This window comes from Leuciscus leuciscus (genome assembly GCF_965113295.1).
Source record: "Leuciscus leuciscus genome assembly, chromosome: 20".
Taxonomy (NCBI): Eukaryota; Metazoa; Chordata; class Actinopteri; order Cypriniformes; family Leuciscidae; genus Leuciscus; species Leuciscus leuciscus.
This window is the reverse complement of record NC_138744.1, coordinates 17,860,870-17,875,956: the sequence shown is the minus strand read 5'-3', so window position 1 is coordinate 17,875,956 and position 15,087 is coordinate 17,860,870. Positions and strand designations below refer to the sequence as shown.

Here is a 15,087-nt window from a genome sequence, read left to right as displayed (position 1 = left end):
CAGTCCCAAAGACGAAAGGGACCAACCAGACTTTTATCAGTGACAGGTGCAAAAGCAAACATCTGTCATGGTATAGGGGTGCATCAGTGCAAATGGCATGGGTGACTTGCATGTGTGTGAAGGTACCACTGACTATATTGGGATTGTAAAGAGACAATTAATGGAATCAATCGGAAGCAAGATAATGCCTCATTCAGGATGTGTTACAACAGAGTGGTTTCTTAGACACTCTACACCATGCTTGACTGCCTGCAGTCCACATCTGTCTCCTATTGAGAATGTGTGGCCCATCATGAAAAGGAGAATAAGACAACGATGACCACAGACTATTGAGCAGCTGTCTTGTATCAGGCGAGATTGGGCAAAAAAAATCACACAAAAAGAATTTGTATCCTCAATTTCCAAACTGGAGTGTGTAGCAGCCATCCAAATCTAAATTTGTTCATATTTACAAAATATAATTAAGTTGTTCAGTGAAAACATTGGACATCTTTTCTTTGTACATTTGTCAGTTAAATAAAGTTGAAAGAGAATTAACAAATCATTCTTGATAGCATTCACAGATTCACATATTTTATAGCATTATGCAAAATGTGGCAACTTTTTTTTTATCTGGGGTTAGGCCTATTAACAAAGTACACTGGACCCTATTTTTATGGACTTTTTCTTTTTTTGAAGTAACACTATTATTTTAGGTATTACCACCTGATGTATTATATGTATTATGCGTACATAAAGGTGCATTGTGTCTTGTAAAGTTACATAAAACTCATATCAATTGATAATCGGTCCTGACTCAATAATAAAATACCTATTCAAAATACAATTATGAACATTTAATATGTAATTAAATATTTATAAAAAATAGAATCATTATTTTTTATTAATAACTGTATATCATGAAAAAATATCAGAACATATATATATAATTATGTAACGTGAGCAAATAAATTCAAGTTTATGCGTTTGGCTTATTTATGATCACGTTTAATTTATTGATTGCAACATTTTATGATTTATTTATTTATATGATTAGTATTGTCTGCTATATCTCTCCATAAAACTATTTTTTTCAATGTAAAGAATAATGTTTTGAACACCAGTATCGAAACGTATCGAACTGTGACGTGTAAAGGCGCGTTTTAGCATGCGCTATTGTAGCACTTTTGATCCTCACACGCCGCCGTAGTTCCTGACCGAGGTGAGAATGGCCGGCTGGATGTGGCTCCGGTGCCTTTTTGGGCCCAATCTGCAGCGGATCCACCGCTCACCGGACCAGACACGAGCCGACGGCAGAACGCCCCGCAGGGTACGACTCTTCCTTCCCCTTCAAACAGACCCGTAGCAATGAAACACTGCCGAGATCAGTCTTGCACTAATGTGCGGAAGTGCATTATTGTGTTGTTGGCGGAGTCCTAAATCCTAGAGAGCTGCCTATCTAGACAGCAGTTTGGGCATCATATTTAATTTGATTTGATTCAAACGTTTGTATTATGCGCCAATGATGTCCTAAACAACTAGAACCCTAGATAGGCAGCTCACTCGGTTTTGAGACCCATCGAGTGACGGAGAGCTGTTAGCTAACTGAATTGAGCTTAACGTTAGCTCTAATGGTCGACTGACAGTGACAGATCAGTCAAACCAACTGTCATGAGGAGCGCAACCTCATGACAATTATGAAAAACACTATCACCGTTGATTGATTGCGTTTTATTGTGTTTCTGTTTAGTTTATCAGACGTTAGCCATTGGCATGCATCGTACTTAGTTGCATTAATAATTGATTAATATTGTGTTCACCATCTCTTTCTATTACCCACGTCTTCACAGAAACTCTAATTAATACTGCATGCATGAAAGCAATACACTCTACCTATTCCACATGATCCCGACTTAAAATAATGTACTTAAAAAATTAAATAATGTAAGAAGCTTTTTCAATCTTTATTTATCACAACTATGGTGGCTAAACCTTGTATAGATTGACTGATATTGTTTTTGTAACTGATCATGTTTATGTAATGTTATTTTGTCCATAATTGTTGGTAAACACGTGTTTTTAATTATTATTATTTTAACTTACCGTTTTATTTCATGAGGCACAATAATAAATAGCCTAATCATTAGACAACAACAGTAAAACCAAATATTCATTATGAATATTTCAATAATAATAGTGTTGTTGTTGTTTTGAAATATAAATGGTAACAAAGTTGGAAAAAAAAGATATGAATGACTGTAAGCATCAAATATTGTCTCACTTCAGAATGAAAGCTTTTACGTGAAAAATAATGTATGTAAAGAATAAGTTGTTTATGAAAGGAACACCTTCCTCCTGAAGGGTAGAAAAATGAGAATATCAGTAAAATATATCCATCAAGCATATTATGAGTCAATCTCTAATACCAAGTGACCGTGTTTTATTGTTGTGTGCTAAACACTATGGTCACCATAGCAAACCTCTGTAAAGATACTCATAATAACTGGCATGTCTTTATCTTCTGCAGGGGTGGAATTATCAGCCCAGAGGTTTGGAGAAGCACACGGACAGCATCCTCGGTTGGGTATGAGTTCAGTGATGTTTCATGCACATTTTCTCTACAGTTTGTGTAGTGACCAAGTGATATCAATGAATTTATCCCTGTCAAAAGTAAAACTAAAATCCACAAGTTTTGTAATGTGAAATTGAATCACTATCATGTGTTGTCCTTCAGGCCTCAGTGCTGTGGTCTCTGTCATACTACAGTTCTCCACTGCTTCTCTGCTATCTCTACAGGAAAGGTAAAACACAAATACAGCGTCATACAACGGCAAACCACTTATTGGTTACACTTTTATTTTGATGGTCTCCTTTAGATATTCTGTTGACTTGACTATACATAACATTGCACCTACATGTCAACTAACTCTCATTAGAGTATTAGTTGAGTATTAGTAGACTTTTAGGGTTAGGGTTAGTAGAATAAATTGACATGTACTTGCAAGGTTAGGTTACTCATATTCAGTAGAAAGTCTGTTGGGGAGCATCAAAATAAGTGTCAGCAGATATTAAGCAGACAGTCTACTAATACTCTTGTAAGTTGACATGTAGTTGCAAAATTACTTATAGCCAACATATACAATTATTAAATATTAAATATAAATATAATATTATCCAATACACCCCACCCAGTAATAAAAAGTGATTTATTCATGCTCCAATATTCTTGTCAAAGCTTTTCCAGGTTCTTGTTTCCCTTTTGTGAATATAATATGCACGTACGCACAGTATAATGCAATTCTATGTGCAGATCTTAATGTTATTACACGAGCAGGTGTTGATTGGTTCAGTCTTAACGTTACTCTCAGTCGGTGTAATCATATCAAATGAGTCACAGGCTAATGCTCTGACAGCAGTGCTGGATGTATTTTTAGCCGGGTTCATTCATAAGAGCTTTGAGTGATGTTGTTCTGCTAAGCAGACCCGAGGAGTTCTGATGTTCAGGTTGTGTATGTGCTATGCTGTAGTTTATAAACCGAACAAGTTCTTTGCTGACTCACTAGCCGTATTTTACATCATGACCCAGCCAAGGTAGGATCTTGTTTAGTTAATATTCACATAGCTGAATCAGAGATGTTATAATGGTGCATATATACAGTATGAAGTACTGAATAAATGTAATTACTGTATTTTAATGTTGTATCCAGTATGATGTAGTTATGTTATTGTGGTTGTTCAGTATCATTTGGATATTGTGCTGTTAAAGGAGTGGGTTGTGGTTGGAGATCATGTTGTTGTCTTGCAAAAGAGAGTCTGGGCCTTACAGAGATGTGGTTAATGGCATTTTCTAATAATTGTGTAATTAAATGACAAGGAAATGCTACTAATTGTATTTGTTATAATTATTATACATTGATAGTACATTTGTAATGTACATTATAATTTTATAAATGACAGATTATATCTGCAGATTAGTGTAATACGTTATTGACCACAAATAAAAAGAGTCAACAATTTCTGCCGTCTCAGGTGAACTGTAGTTCAGATTTTTGCGCACCCTGCTAAAAATACACCATACCATTCAAAATGTTGAGGTCAGTAAGAATTTTTTTATTTATTCAGCATTCAATTGATCAAAAGAAAGACATTTGTTACAATAGATTTCCATTTCAAATAAATGCTATTTTTTTGTACTTTTCATTCAGCAAACAATCCTGTATTTAACAATGACCGTTCAACATTGATAATAAAAATAAATGTTTCAGAATTCCCCATTGTTTATCCACTGTCCATTAAACATATTTTTCTGGACTGTAATATTTCCACCCCTTTGAGGAACTGGTTTTTTTTAACCTTTGAAAAGGTTTTTAAAAACTAAAATCCAAAATTTAGTCTTAAGGTTTTAGAAAAAAATATTCTTAAACATCTTCGTTGATTTTATTTTTGAATAACTAAACCTGGCTCTCTGTGAACATAGCCATAGAAGCTAGCATGGCGTTAAGAAAGAAAGAAAGAAAGAAAGAAAGAAAGAAAGAAAGAAAGAAAGAAAGAAAAATAAATGTTTCTTGAGCAACAAATCATCATATTAGAATGATTTCTGAAGGATCATGTGACACTGAAGACTAGAGTAATGATGCTGAAAATCCAGCTTTGCCATCACAGGAATAAAGTACATTTTAAAATAGCAGTAATATTTCATAATATTACAGTTTTTACTGTATTTTTAATCAAATAAATGTGCTTTGGGGAGTATGTAACATGTGAAAGTTCTCTTTCACATCTGACCATCCTTGCTGTGCCCTGAATAATATTGTTTTCTAAATGGTGTCAGACTGAACAATTGTAATACCAAGCATTAATATTGTGATGAGTTATTGTGGGCTATTAATAATGCTATCTCTTCTAGGGTACATCTGCAGCAGTAAGCTGGTTCCTCTCAGTCAGTATGTTGGCACAGCGCTGGTCTGTCTGCTGGGAGTAGCCTGTCTGAGAGGTGACACTATATTTGACCTTGTTTATTAGTCATGCTTGTCTGCTTAATTACTTAGTGTGTATTCACACTGTTGTAAAATAACATTTAATACAGGGTAACATTATTGTGTTTGTACCGCTGTGCTGTTGTTAGGGTGGGGACGCTGGAGAAACCCAGAGTACATTCAGTTCTTCAGCATACTGGAGGAGACCAGGAAGAACCACACACCTAGCAACAAGGTGACAGTAGCAGTGTCATAGGAACATTCCCATGGAGCTTTGCTTTAATGAACACGTTAAATTGATGTTGATTTTGTCCCCTACAGAAAAAACTGGCATGCTTTGACTTCGACTTCAAAAACTGGCCTGTAGATTTCAGCTGGAAAGAAGTTAGTAGTCCGTAAGTAAAGCCTGTCTTTCTCTCATCAAAAAAGAGGAATATCCATCCCCAACCGCAGCTCGATTTTTTTTACAGCAGAAGCAAATGTTATCATCTCTGAATAGAGAAGTTTATATTTATAATTTACTTATAAATACAGACTCAAAGTCATGACTTTAAGCAATGTGTCATCCCTTAAAAATGATCACAGCACTTGTAATAATTTTATGCAAACTGCTGGAACTAAAGGTTCATTATTTTCATATCTACTTTTGTTGGGTACCTGGACACTGGAATAATGGGAAACAAGGAAGCAGACAATGCCTCAAAAGAAATTGCCTCCTATGGATCTAAAACCTATAATAAATTCCTATATTAATAACAAATGGCAAACAGAGTGGGATCAATACACCATGAACAAACTCCATGAAATTAGTCCCAAAGTTGGGAGGAGAGGTTTATATCATTTTTTAAAAATCTGTGGGTCCAGATTGTTTATACCTGTTGCCAAATTGGTTTTTAATATTGGAAATAGATTCACCAACATGATCTTTTTGTCAAAATCCTTTATCCCTAAAGCCTGTTTTATGAGATTGTTCTGGTTTTAACTCTGTTAGAAACCCTTTTTTATTCAGTTTACACACATTTTTTAACAAAGTTAAACCCAATATAGAGTTTTTAGCAAAAATAAAATTTTGATATGGCCACGGAAATAATAAAAAAACAAACTAACAATGGTCAGTCTTTCAGTTTTCGAGGAGTTTGCTTTAATTGGGTGTCATTGGCTAACTCTGAGATCAGTGCATGTTTCTAATGTATCTGCACTTCCTCTGTCTGCAGAAAGCTTTCTAAAGGTGGCGTGTCTCTGCTACGTCCAGAGCCGAAACACAGAGGAGCAGCAGACGGTGTGCTGAGTTCAGTTCGCACGCTGCCTTGCCACATCTTAAGGTAACAAGCATGTGCTAACACATTTACACACTTGCAGGGATATACTTCATTGTTAGGGTTGTACAAATACAAAGATTTAGATGAGGTCTGGTAACTGGTGACCTCTATTCTATATTCATCAGCAGTCATGCCTCATGTTTGAGTCTGTGTGTGTTTTGTGTAGTTATCTGATAGCTCACTCTTTCGGGCGGAGGATGCTGTACCCGGGGTCAGTGGGTCTGCTTCAGAAGGCCATGAGGCCCATGTTACAGCAGGGTCAGGCCAGACTCGTAGAAGAGGTAACACCGAAAGATGGCTACAAACACATACTACAACACAGGTCATTTAAAAAACCTCAGGAAAACTTCTCACATTTTAAAATGTGTAATTCCTAAGGTCATGAAAAAACTGGACATATCACAGATTAATTTTTTTTAATTTTTTTTATAAAAAATAAAAAATTAGCAATACAAAATGTAATTAGCTATACAAAATAATTTAATCCTAAAACATTTCTATTCAATATTGAATATTCTGTGCTTATGCTTGTCCATTTAATAGAAAAATATTTACAATTAGTTGAATTCTGTCATTATAAAATATATACTGTGTGTGTATGTATATATATATATATATATATATATATATATGTATGTATGTATGTGTATGTATATTTATGTGTATGTATGTATATAATATATGCATATACGTAGAAGCATTTTTTATTATTATCAATGTCGAAAACAGTTGTGCTGTTTAATATTTTTGTGGAAACTGTAATGCAGTTTTTCTGGATTTTTTGATGAATCGAAAGAACAGCATTTATTTGAAATTAAAATCTTTTGATCGACTTTTGTATGGTATGTGTATCCAAGAAATGATATGGAAATTTGTTGATTAAATGTGTGAGAACCCCTGAATAAAGGCCATAACCCCATCTCTGCCCTGTTGTGTTCAGTATGACGGTCAGCGGAACAAACTGGTGGCTTGTGATGGGAATGAGATTGACACCATGTTTGTGGATCGGAGGACAGATGGAGGACCAGCCGGAAAAACACTGGTAAGAATCTGAATAGTGTAAATTTGCCATTAAAAGCTTCAGAGAAAGAAAGTAGTATAGTTACATAATGACATATTACCTCAAGCCACTTTCCATTGCTGATATGATTATCACAGGTGATCTGCTGTGAGGGAAACGCAGGATTCTATGAGGTCGGCTGCATGAATACGCCACTGGAAGGTAAATGTGTTTACCTCAGTGTGTCTGTGTTGTATTTTCAACATTCACGCACTAGATGGATGTGAAACTGTATCCTCTGTTGTGTTTATAGGTGGATACTCAGTGTTGGGCTGGAATCACCCAGGGTTTGGCGGCAGTACAGTAAGTGAACCTCACGCCATCTGTTCCTCATGCTGACCTTGTCATAACAGCACACAGCTAATGTAGTGGACACTAAATACATGAAATGGTACTTGTTTTGTATGTGTTTTATCTAAAAACCTGTGTACTACTTATCTCTCCTGCTTTTTCAGGGAGTTCCATTTCCTCAAAACGAGGCCAATGCGATGGACGTCGTCATTCAGTTTGCCGTTCACAAACTGGGCTTCCAGTTGAGTGACATTATCGTGTACGCCTGGTCAATAGGGGGCTTCACAGGTAAACCATCACAGATCAGACAACAGACAAAATTATTCATTTGTTTTACTGTAATTCTTAATGTCTTGCTCTATTTTAGCCAGTTGGGCTGTGATGTCATACCCAGAGATCCGAGCTCTGGTTCTAGATGCCTCATTTGATGACCTTTTACCCCTTGCACTGAAGGTCATGCCAGAAAGCTGGAGTGAGTGTTGTACTCTCTTCATCTCTACTCATCTCTAAAGAGTAACCCGAACAATTCACTGATCAATCCGTTTGTTTCCATTTCCTCAGGACCCTTGGTCACCCATACGGTGAGGCAGTACATGAACCTGAACAATGCTGAACAGCTTTGCAAGTTAGTCGTCTTTGTTTTTAACTATGGTTAAAGTCGTTATGAAATGAAAGTCGCAACAGTCTTTTCCTCTCTATGTTGATGTATATCCGAGTGAAACGGCTTCTCGAATAAGAACAAAAATAGGGCGGGACTTGATTTTCTCCATCAGGAATTGAGTGGATCATTGGATGGTTGTGGTTTGCTAGTGATGTCATGTGAGTGACAGGTTGTCCTGCCCTCACATCACTAAACACGTCATCAGAGAATAGAAGTCATTGTAAGAGGAGGGGAAGTTATTTTGATTAAAGATTACGAGGGCACATGAATTAAAAAATAATGTGCACAGAGAAGTCCTTTATAATAAACTGCAATATTTTCCTAAAAAAAATAAGAATGGTCCATTTTGATTTCATGGTGACTTTAAATAAATCACGTAAACTTTACAGCCTGAGCTCCATTTAAATACTTTGGCTCTCATTTCAGGTACCAGGGTCCAGTGTTATTGATCAGAAGAACCAAAGATGAAATCATCACTACCACGTGAGTTATCCAGGACTCAAGTAAACACATTCACGCTTGCGGAGGCAAACGTGATCTTGACGTGGCCGTATTGTGTTTTGATACAGGGGTCCAGAAGACATCATGTCCAACAGAGGGAATGACCTGTTACTCAAACTACTCCAGTACAGGTCAGACACCATTCACACAAGCAGCTTAAAGGAACACTCCACCGTTTTTTTGAAATAGGGCTTATTCACCTTCTTTCCTACATTTAGATAGGTGGGCAAATGCATTTTTGTCTCAGTGCATGCATTGTTTTGGTTTGACAGGGTCGGCGCTAGCTTAGCTTAGATTAATGAATGGAATCCTTTGTTGTCAGCTAGCATTTCCTGAGTTAAAGTGATAAAAAAAATGTATAAAATTTTTTTAATTACTTATTGTGGCCTGCATATTCACAACGAGTACAAATAGCGATGCAGATTAACACTAGGCGATTTCCTAGGCAGATATTGACTTGGGACTATATTAGGGGGAAGCACAGGCGAAGCACTGCTACTTGGGCGCAGAGATATCACGCAACACCTGAAATGTGAATATGTGGTATAATATGTGAATGTGAATACAGTAGGGGTGTAACGATATTCAAACCGAACCGACAAACCGCGATACAACAGCCACGGTTCGAACCGCGATACTCTCATGTCGAACCGAACGCGCCCCGCCCCCTGCTGCCCCGGCCCAACTCTCACATCACTTTGTCACAAAACAATTTTTTTCTTCCTTGACATTTGATTAAATAGTTATTAATGAGTACACTTTTAACAACTAATAAGAGCTGTAGTTTTACTAAATATTATTATAATATTATTTACTAAATAAAGTGCATGTCACGTGATTTGGGTGATCGATCACGCTCGAGAGTTTACATACGCACTTCAGGATGGCAACTCATATTGAGATTGAAGACCCTCCGGTCACAACCACTGACTGATACAGCAGCAACAGCAGCAGTGCTGATCACGAATCACCGACACCTGTCATCATCCAATATGATGACATATCACAGCATTTTTTAATCATCGTTTTGAGACAAATCATTGTTTGTTTTGCGAACATAATCCTCTGCCGTCTGGTCGCTTCCGCTTCAAGCCGGACTCGTCTCGCGCTAACGGTAATTCCTTTTCACTGTCCACGTTTTGATTTCGGCAAATCAATTTTAGCGAATGCAAACAACGTGATTATTGTTCATGAGTCCAACATCCAGCCACGCAAGAAAACATGTAATCTACCTGAGGGAATAATATGCTCACAAAACATTTCTGATTTATTATTAATGTTTAAGACTGGTTTGTTTTTTCCCCCCCAGGATTCTATGAAGAATGTAAAGATCATAAGATATTTATTTGAAATAGAAAGCTTGTGTAACACTATAAATGTAGGCTACTGTCACTTTTGATTAACGTAATGCATCCTTGCTGAATAAAAGTAGGCAATTACTTTCTTTAATTTCTTTCCCCCAAAAAATTATCTTACAAACCTCAAACTTTTGAACTGTAGGCCTATGTACAGTATAATGTTAAAAAAGCTTTCTATTTCATTTAAATGCTGTTATTTTGAATGGTGGTTTGTTTGTAATGTGACATTTTGTTTGTATGACTTTACAATAATTTTTAGAATTAAATTGTACATAAATAGGTTAAGCAATACAAATGTGTTTGTCTGATAACCTTTTAAACATATACTTAACTGTCTGCAGACAATGAAATGATGTACATTGTGCGATGCAGTACAAATATTTTGAGTGTCCCTTGTTTTCCTATAAAGAACCACGATTATCCCGCATTTTACTTTTCTGAAGTTGGCAACCCTACTCAGGTGTGCAGTTTATTTCTGACTAGTCAGTGGAGGCATTTATTTCATTTTAGTTAACTCAGGTGTGCTAAGTGCTCTAAAGAAAGGCTGAAGCCACTGTATAAAGTTCAGTTAATAAAGTTAAAGTTAATCTAGCGTTATTATTGCTGGTGCCCTGCCATGAACCCTGCCCCCACAGCAAACAGAACCGAACCGAACCGAACCGTGGCTCCAAAACCGTGATATGAACCGAACCGTGGCATTGGTGTATCGTTACACCCCTAGAATACAGGTATAATATGGGTCGATCTATACATGCGTCATGTTAAAAAATAATCACTTACTCTGTGGACAGCTGTCCATTCGGCGTGGGGCGTTTTTTCCAGTTCACTTTATCACACCGGAAAAAAACGCTGTGAAATCCTCGGTAGCTGTGACACAACTGCGGGCACGCTCATCTTGATCTGACGCGTTGAGCCTGGTCATCGATGGCAGTAACTTGTCCCACTCGTCACAGCACAGACACTCTATTTCAGTCGGCATAGATTGGCATATTCCCCCACATTCACACCACCAGTTCGTGTTGGCTCTCATCCTCACATCCTCAGGCTGTTGAGTGAACGCAACCTCCTCCTCCTGTCGTTCTATTTCCAAAGCACGCAGCTCATCTTCTGAAAACTATGGTTCATAGAGGATCTGGATCTTGACTGTCTGAGAAGTCACCCTCTTCGTCTCTCACAAAATCAGCCATGTTCATCGCCATTCATGTACTGTTGGAAAAATAGCCAGCTACTATTCACGCCGGTATGTTGACTGAAGTCGTGGGATTTCAGGTGTTGCGTGATATCTCTGCGCCCAAGTAGCAGTGCTTCGCCTGTGCTTCCCCCTAATATAGTCCCAAGTCAATATCTGCCTAGGAAATCGCCTAGTGTTAATCTGCATCGCTATTTGTACTCGTTGTGAATACGCAGGCCACAAGAAGTAATTAGGTAGGGTTTTTTCTCCATTTTTTTTCCCATTTTAACTCAGGAAATGCTAGTTGGCAACAAAGGATTCCATTCATTAAGCTAAGCTAAGCTAGCACCGACCCTGTCAAACTAAAACAATGCATGCACTGAGACAAAAATGCATTTGCCCACCTATCTAAATGTAGGAAAGAAGGTGAATAAGCCCTATTTCAAAAAACGGTGGAGTTCCTTTAATCTGACTCCGCTCCTTCAGTTGCTTTCATCTTTTCGGTTTCTCCGTCCCTCAGGTATCCTAAGGTCATGACAGATGATGCGATCAGAGCCGTCAGGCAGTGGCTCGCAGCAGGGACACAGATTGAAGGAGGTGTGTTTTTATAGTTATAAATTCATTTTCATTAATATTATCAGTTGAATTTTTTTTTATTGGCATAATGGCATTTTCTATTAATATTTTATTACATTATTTCATCATTTTATTCAGTTGACAGTTCAGTTGTTTTTATTCATGGTTACGTTTTATGGTAATGGTGGATAGAAAACAGATAGTGTCCGTTTAATGGGATGGTTCACCCAAAAATAAAAATTCGGTCATTTACTCACCCTCAAGTTGCTCCAAACCTGTGTGAATTTTTTTCTTCTCCTGCTGAACACAAAAGAAGATATTTTGAAGAATGTCAGTAACCAAACAGTTGATGGACCCTATTTTTCTTTTTCTTTCCATACTATGGAAGTCAATGGGGTCCATCAACTGTTTGGTTACCCATATTCTTCATAATATCTTTTTGTGTTTAGCAGAAAAAAGACATTCATACAGGTTTGGAACAACTTGAGGGTGAGTAAATTATTCCAGAATTTTCATTTTTGGGTGAGCTAGCCTTCAATAGAAACCAAATATTTTCCAGATAATATTTTTCATGCACTTTAATATATTTTTATTTTGTACATTATAAATTTGGTCTAAAATAGTCCCTTGCAAGTGAATAATCATTTTGGGGTCAGTGGCATCAGAAAGTTTGAAAACATCTTGATTAGAATACTGGCCATTACACCTAATATGTAAAGAATTGTCAGTATTAGTCCCAATTTCTAGGGTTCTTTCCGTGTTACCTGTTTGATTTGTCTGTATTAAGCAGAATGTCACTTTTACCCTGTTCCTCAGAATCTGTGTACACCGGCTATGAGGTGGATGATGATTGGTGCTTGTCTGTGCTGCAGTCCTATCAGACAGACCGAGAGACCCTGTTCCCCTGGAGCGTTGGTACGTGCTTCAGATTCATACATAGTAGCCATGCTCACTTACAGAACTTAAAGGGTTAGTTCACCCAAAAATTTAAATTCTGTCAGTAATTACTCACCCTCATGTTGTTCCAACCCCGTAAGACTTTCGTTCTTCTTTGGAACACAAATTAAAATATTTTTGATAATCTGAGAGCTGGCTCACTCCTTCATATAGGCTGCTAGGCAATTTCATTCTGCCGGTCCAGAAAAGTTAGTAAAGACATCGTTAAAATAGTCCAAGTGACTACATTGGCTCAACCTTAAAGGGATAGTTCACTCAAAAATGAAAATTGTGTCATCACTTACTCAACCTCGTGTTGTTCTAAACCTGTATGGGTTTCTCTGTTCTGTTGAACACAAAAGAAGATATTTTGAACAATGTCGGTAACCAAACAGTTGATGGACCCCATTGACTTCCATAGTGGGAAAAAAAAAATACTATGGAAGTCAATGGGGTCCATCAACTGTTTGGTTACTGACATTCTTCAAAATATCTTCTTTTGTGTTCAACAGAACAGAGAAACCCATACAGGTTTAGAACAACACGAGGTTGAGTAAGTGATGACACAATTTTCATTTTTGAGTGAACTATCCCTTTAAGTTTATCTAGCGACGAGAATACTTTTGGTGCACAAAAACAAAACAAAAATAATTCAACTATTCATTTTCTTCTGTGTGGGCGTTCACGAGAGCGCCTCAACGCGTGCGCGAGAACTGAGAAGATGACGCAGATGGGTCTCGATGTAGTGTTTAAAATGGTTCTAAAGTGTGCATTTCCTTGATGTCCAAATCGTGAGAAACAAACGAGAAAACGTAAAAGTGCCTTACCAATGCCGCAAAATGAATGGCTTACCTTTGGATCGTGAGCGTCATCTTCTCAGTTCTCGCGCACGCGTTGAGGCGCTCTCATGAACGCCCACACAGAAGAAAATGAATAGTTGAATAAAGTCGTTATTTTTGTTTTGTTTTTGCGCACAAAAAGTATTCTCGTCACTTGATAAACTTCAGGTTGAGCCACTGTAGTCACTTGGACTATTTTAACGATGTCTTTACTAACTTTTCTGGACCAGCAGAATGAAATTGCCTAGCAGCCTATGAAGGAGTGAGACAGCTCTCAGATTTCATCAAAAATATCTTAATTTGTGTTCCGAAGATGAACGAAAGTCTTACGGGGTTGGAACAACATGAGGGTGAGTAATTACTGACAGAATTTTTGGGTGAGCTAACCCTTTAAATGGGGTGGTGTGCTAGAAACTAGGACATTTTGCAGTGATGTTCATTACTATAGCTAGTTTCTGCTTAAAACAATACTGACATTTGACTGTTGGCAATCTGATCTTCTGTTTTAGGTGAAGACATGACTCTCGAGGGCAGAAGACAGCTTGCTCTGTTCTTGGTATGTAAGAAAAATATCAGAGTATACACCTTGTTTTACTGTATTGTAGTATTTTATAGCTACTCATTTTCTTGCACATCAGAGTGCAATAAGCTCTTAAATGCTTTTTTTATTTTTTTTTAAACTCCATTATCACAGTTCAAACTATAATTGCTGTCTTTATAGTGTTTAAGCTATTAAGGGATTTTGAGTAAGTTTTTGTTTTAATTAACTGGTCATTTCTTTCTCTCTCTCAGGCACGAAAGTATATGCGAAATTTTGATACCACACACTGCACTCCACTCCCCATTTCTGAGTTCAGGCCTCCCGGGAGACTAGAGAGCCAATGAGAAGGACAGGAAGAGAGCGCTGGAGGCCAGAGGTCAATGGGAATCACATACCGGTACATTGGAGTCAGTTCTGTGGGGACGGCAGGAGGGCGTTTAGAACTAGTCATTCATCTAAATGTGACAGGGTTACTCGTTTTTTGTTCGTTCACATGGTTTGACAGAGCCATTTTAAACTATTGGTTGTGCCATGCCTCCATTGCAGTGGGTATTTAACATGAAAATGAGGGTTGGAAATGTGTCGACACTCAGGCTTGTCGTCACCGTCTGGACGTTTGTTTCTTTTGAGAGACTCAGTGATGGGACTCAAAGATCTCTTGCCTCTTTCTCAGTCTGTTTTTATTTTTATCCTCTATTTCGTGGAGCACTGTAATTATGAACAAATCGTATCGTTAAATGTCCTGAATGTTATATTGTATATGAATATTAAATAAAAACAGGGGATACTCTTTTTTTTTGTGGTTGGATTTCTCTAAGTCTTCAAACACGTGATTATTTGTTTCACACAAAATAAAAGTTTGTTATTGTACTTGAAATG

General features: G+C 37.4%; 1 protein-coding gene across 1 annotated transcript; it reads left to right on the top strand.

Annotated features, from left to right (window-relative positions):
- The first annotated feature begins 1,155 nt into the window (after positions 1-1,155).
- abhd16a (abhydrolase domain containing 16A, phospholipase) lies at positions 1,156-15,085 on the top strand. Its single transcript, XM_082149860.1, has 20 exons — positions 1,156-1,309; positions 2,507-2,563; positions 2,714-2,780; positions 4,886-4,972; positions 5,105-5,190; positions 5,277-5,350; positions 6,170-6,277; positions 6,441-6,555; positions 7,215-7,316; positions 7,433-7,496; positions 7,588-7,637; positions 7,790-7,913; positions 7,993-8,097; positions 8,187-8,250; positions 8,713-8,769; positions 8,856-8,918; positions 11,837-11,913; positions 12,709-12,807; positions 14,177-14,223; positions 14,460-15,085. Exons 1-20 carry the CDS (start codon positions 1,208-1,210, stop codon positions 14,550-14,552), a joined length of 1,641 nt encoding a protein of 546 aa, XP_082005986.1. The 5' UTR covers positions 1,156-1,207; the 3' UTR covers positions 14,553-15,085.
- Positions 15,086-15,087: the final 2 nt, after the last annotated feature.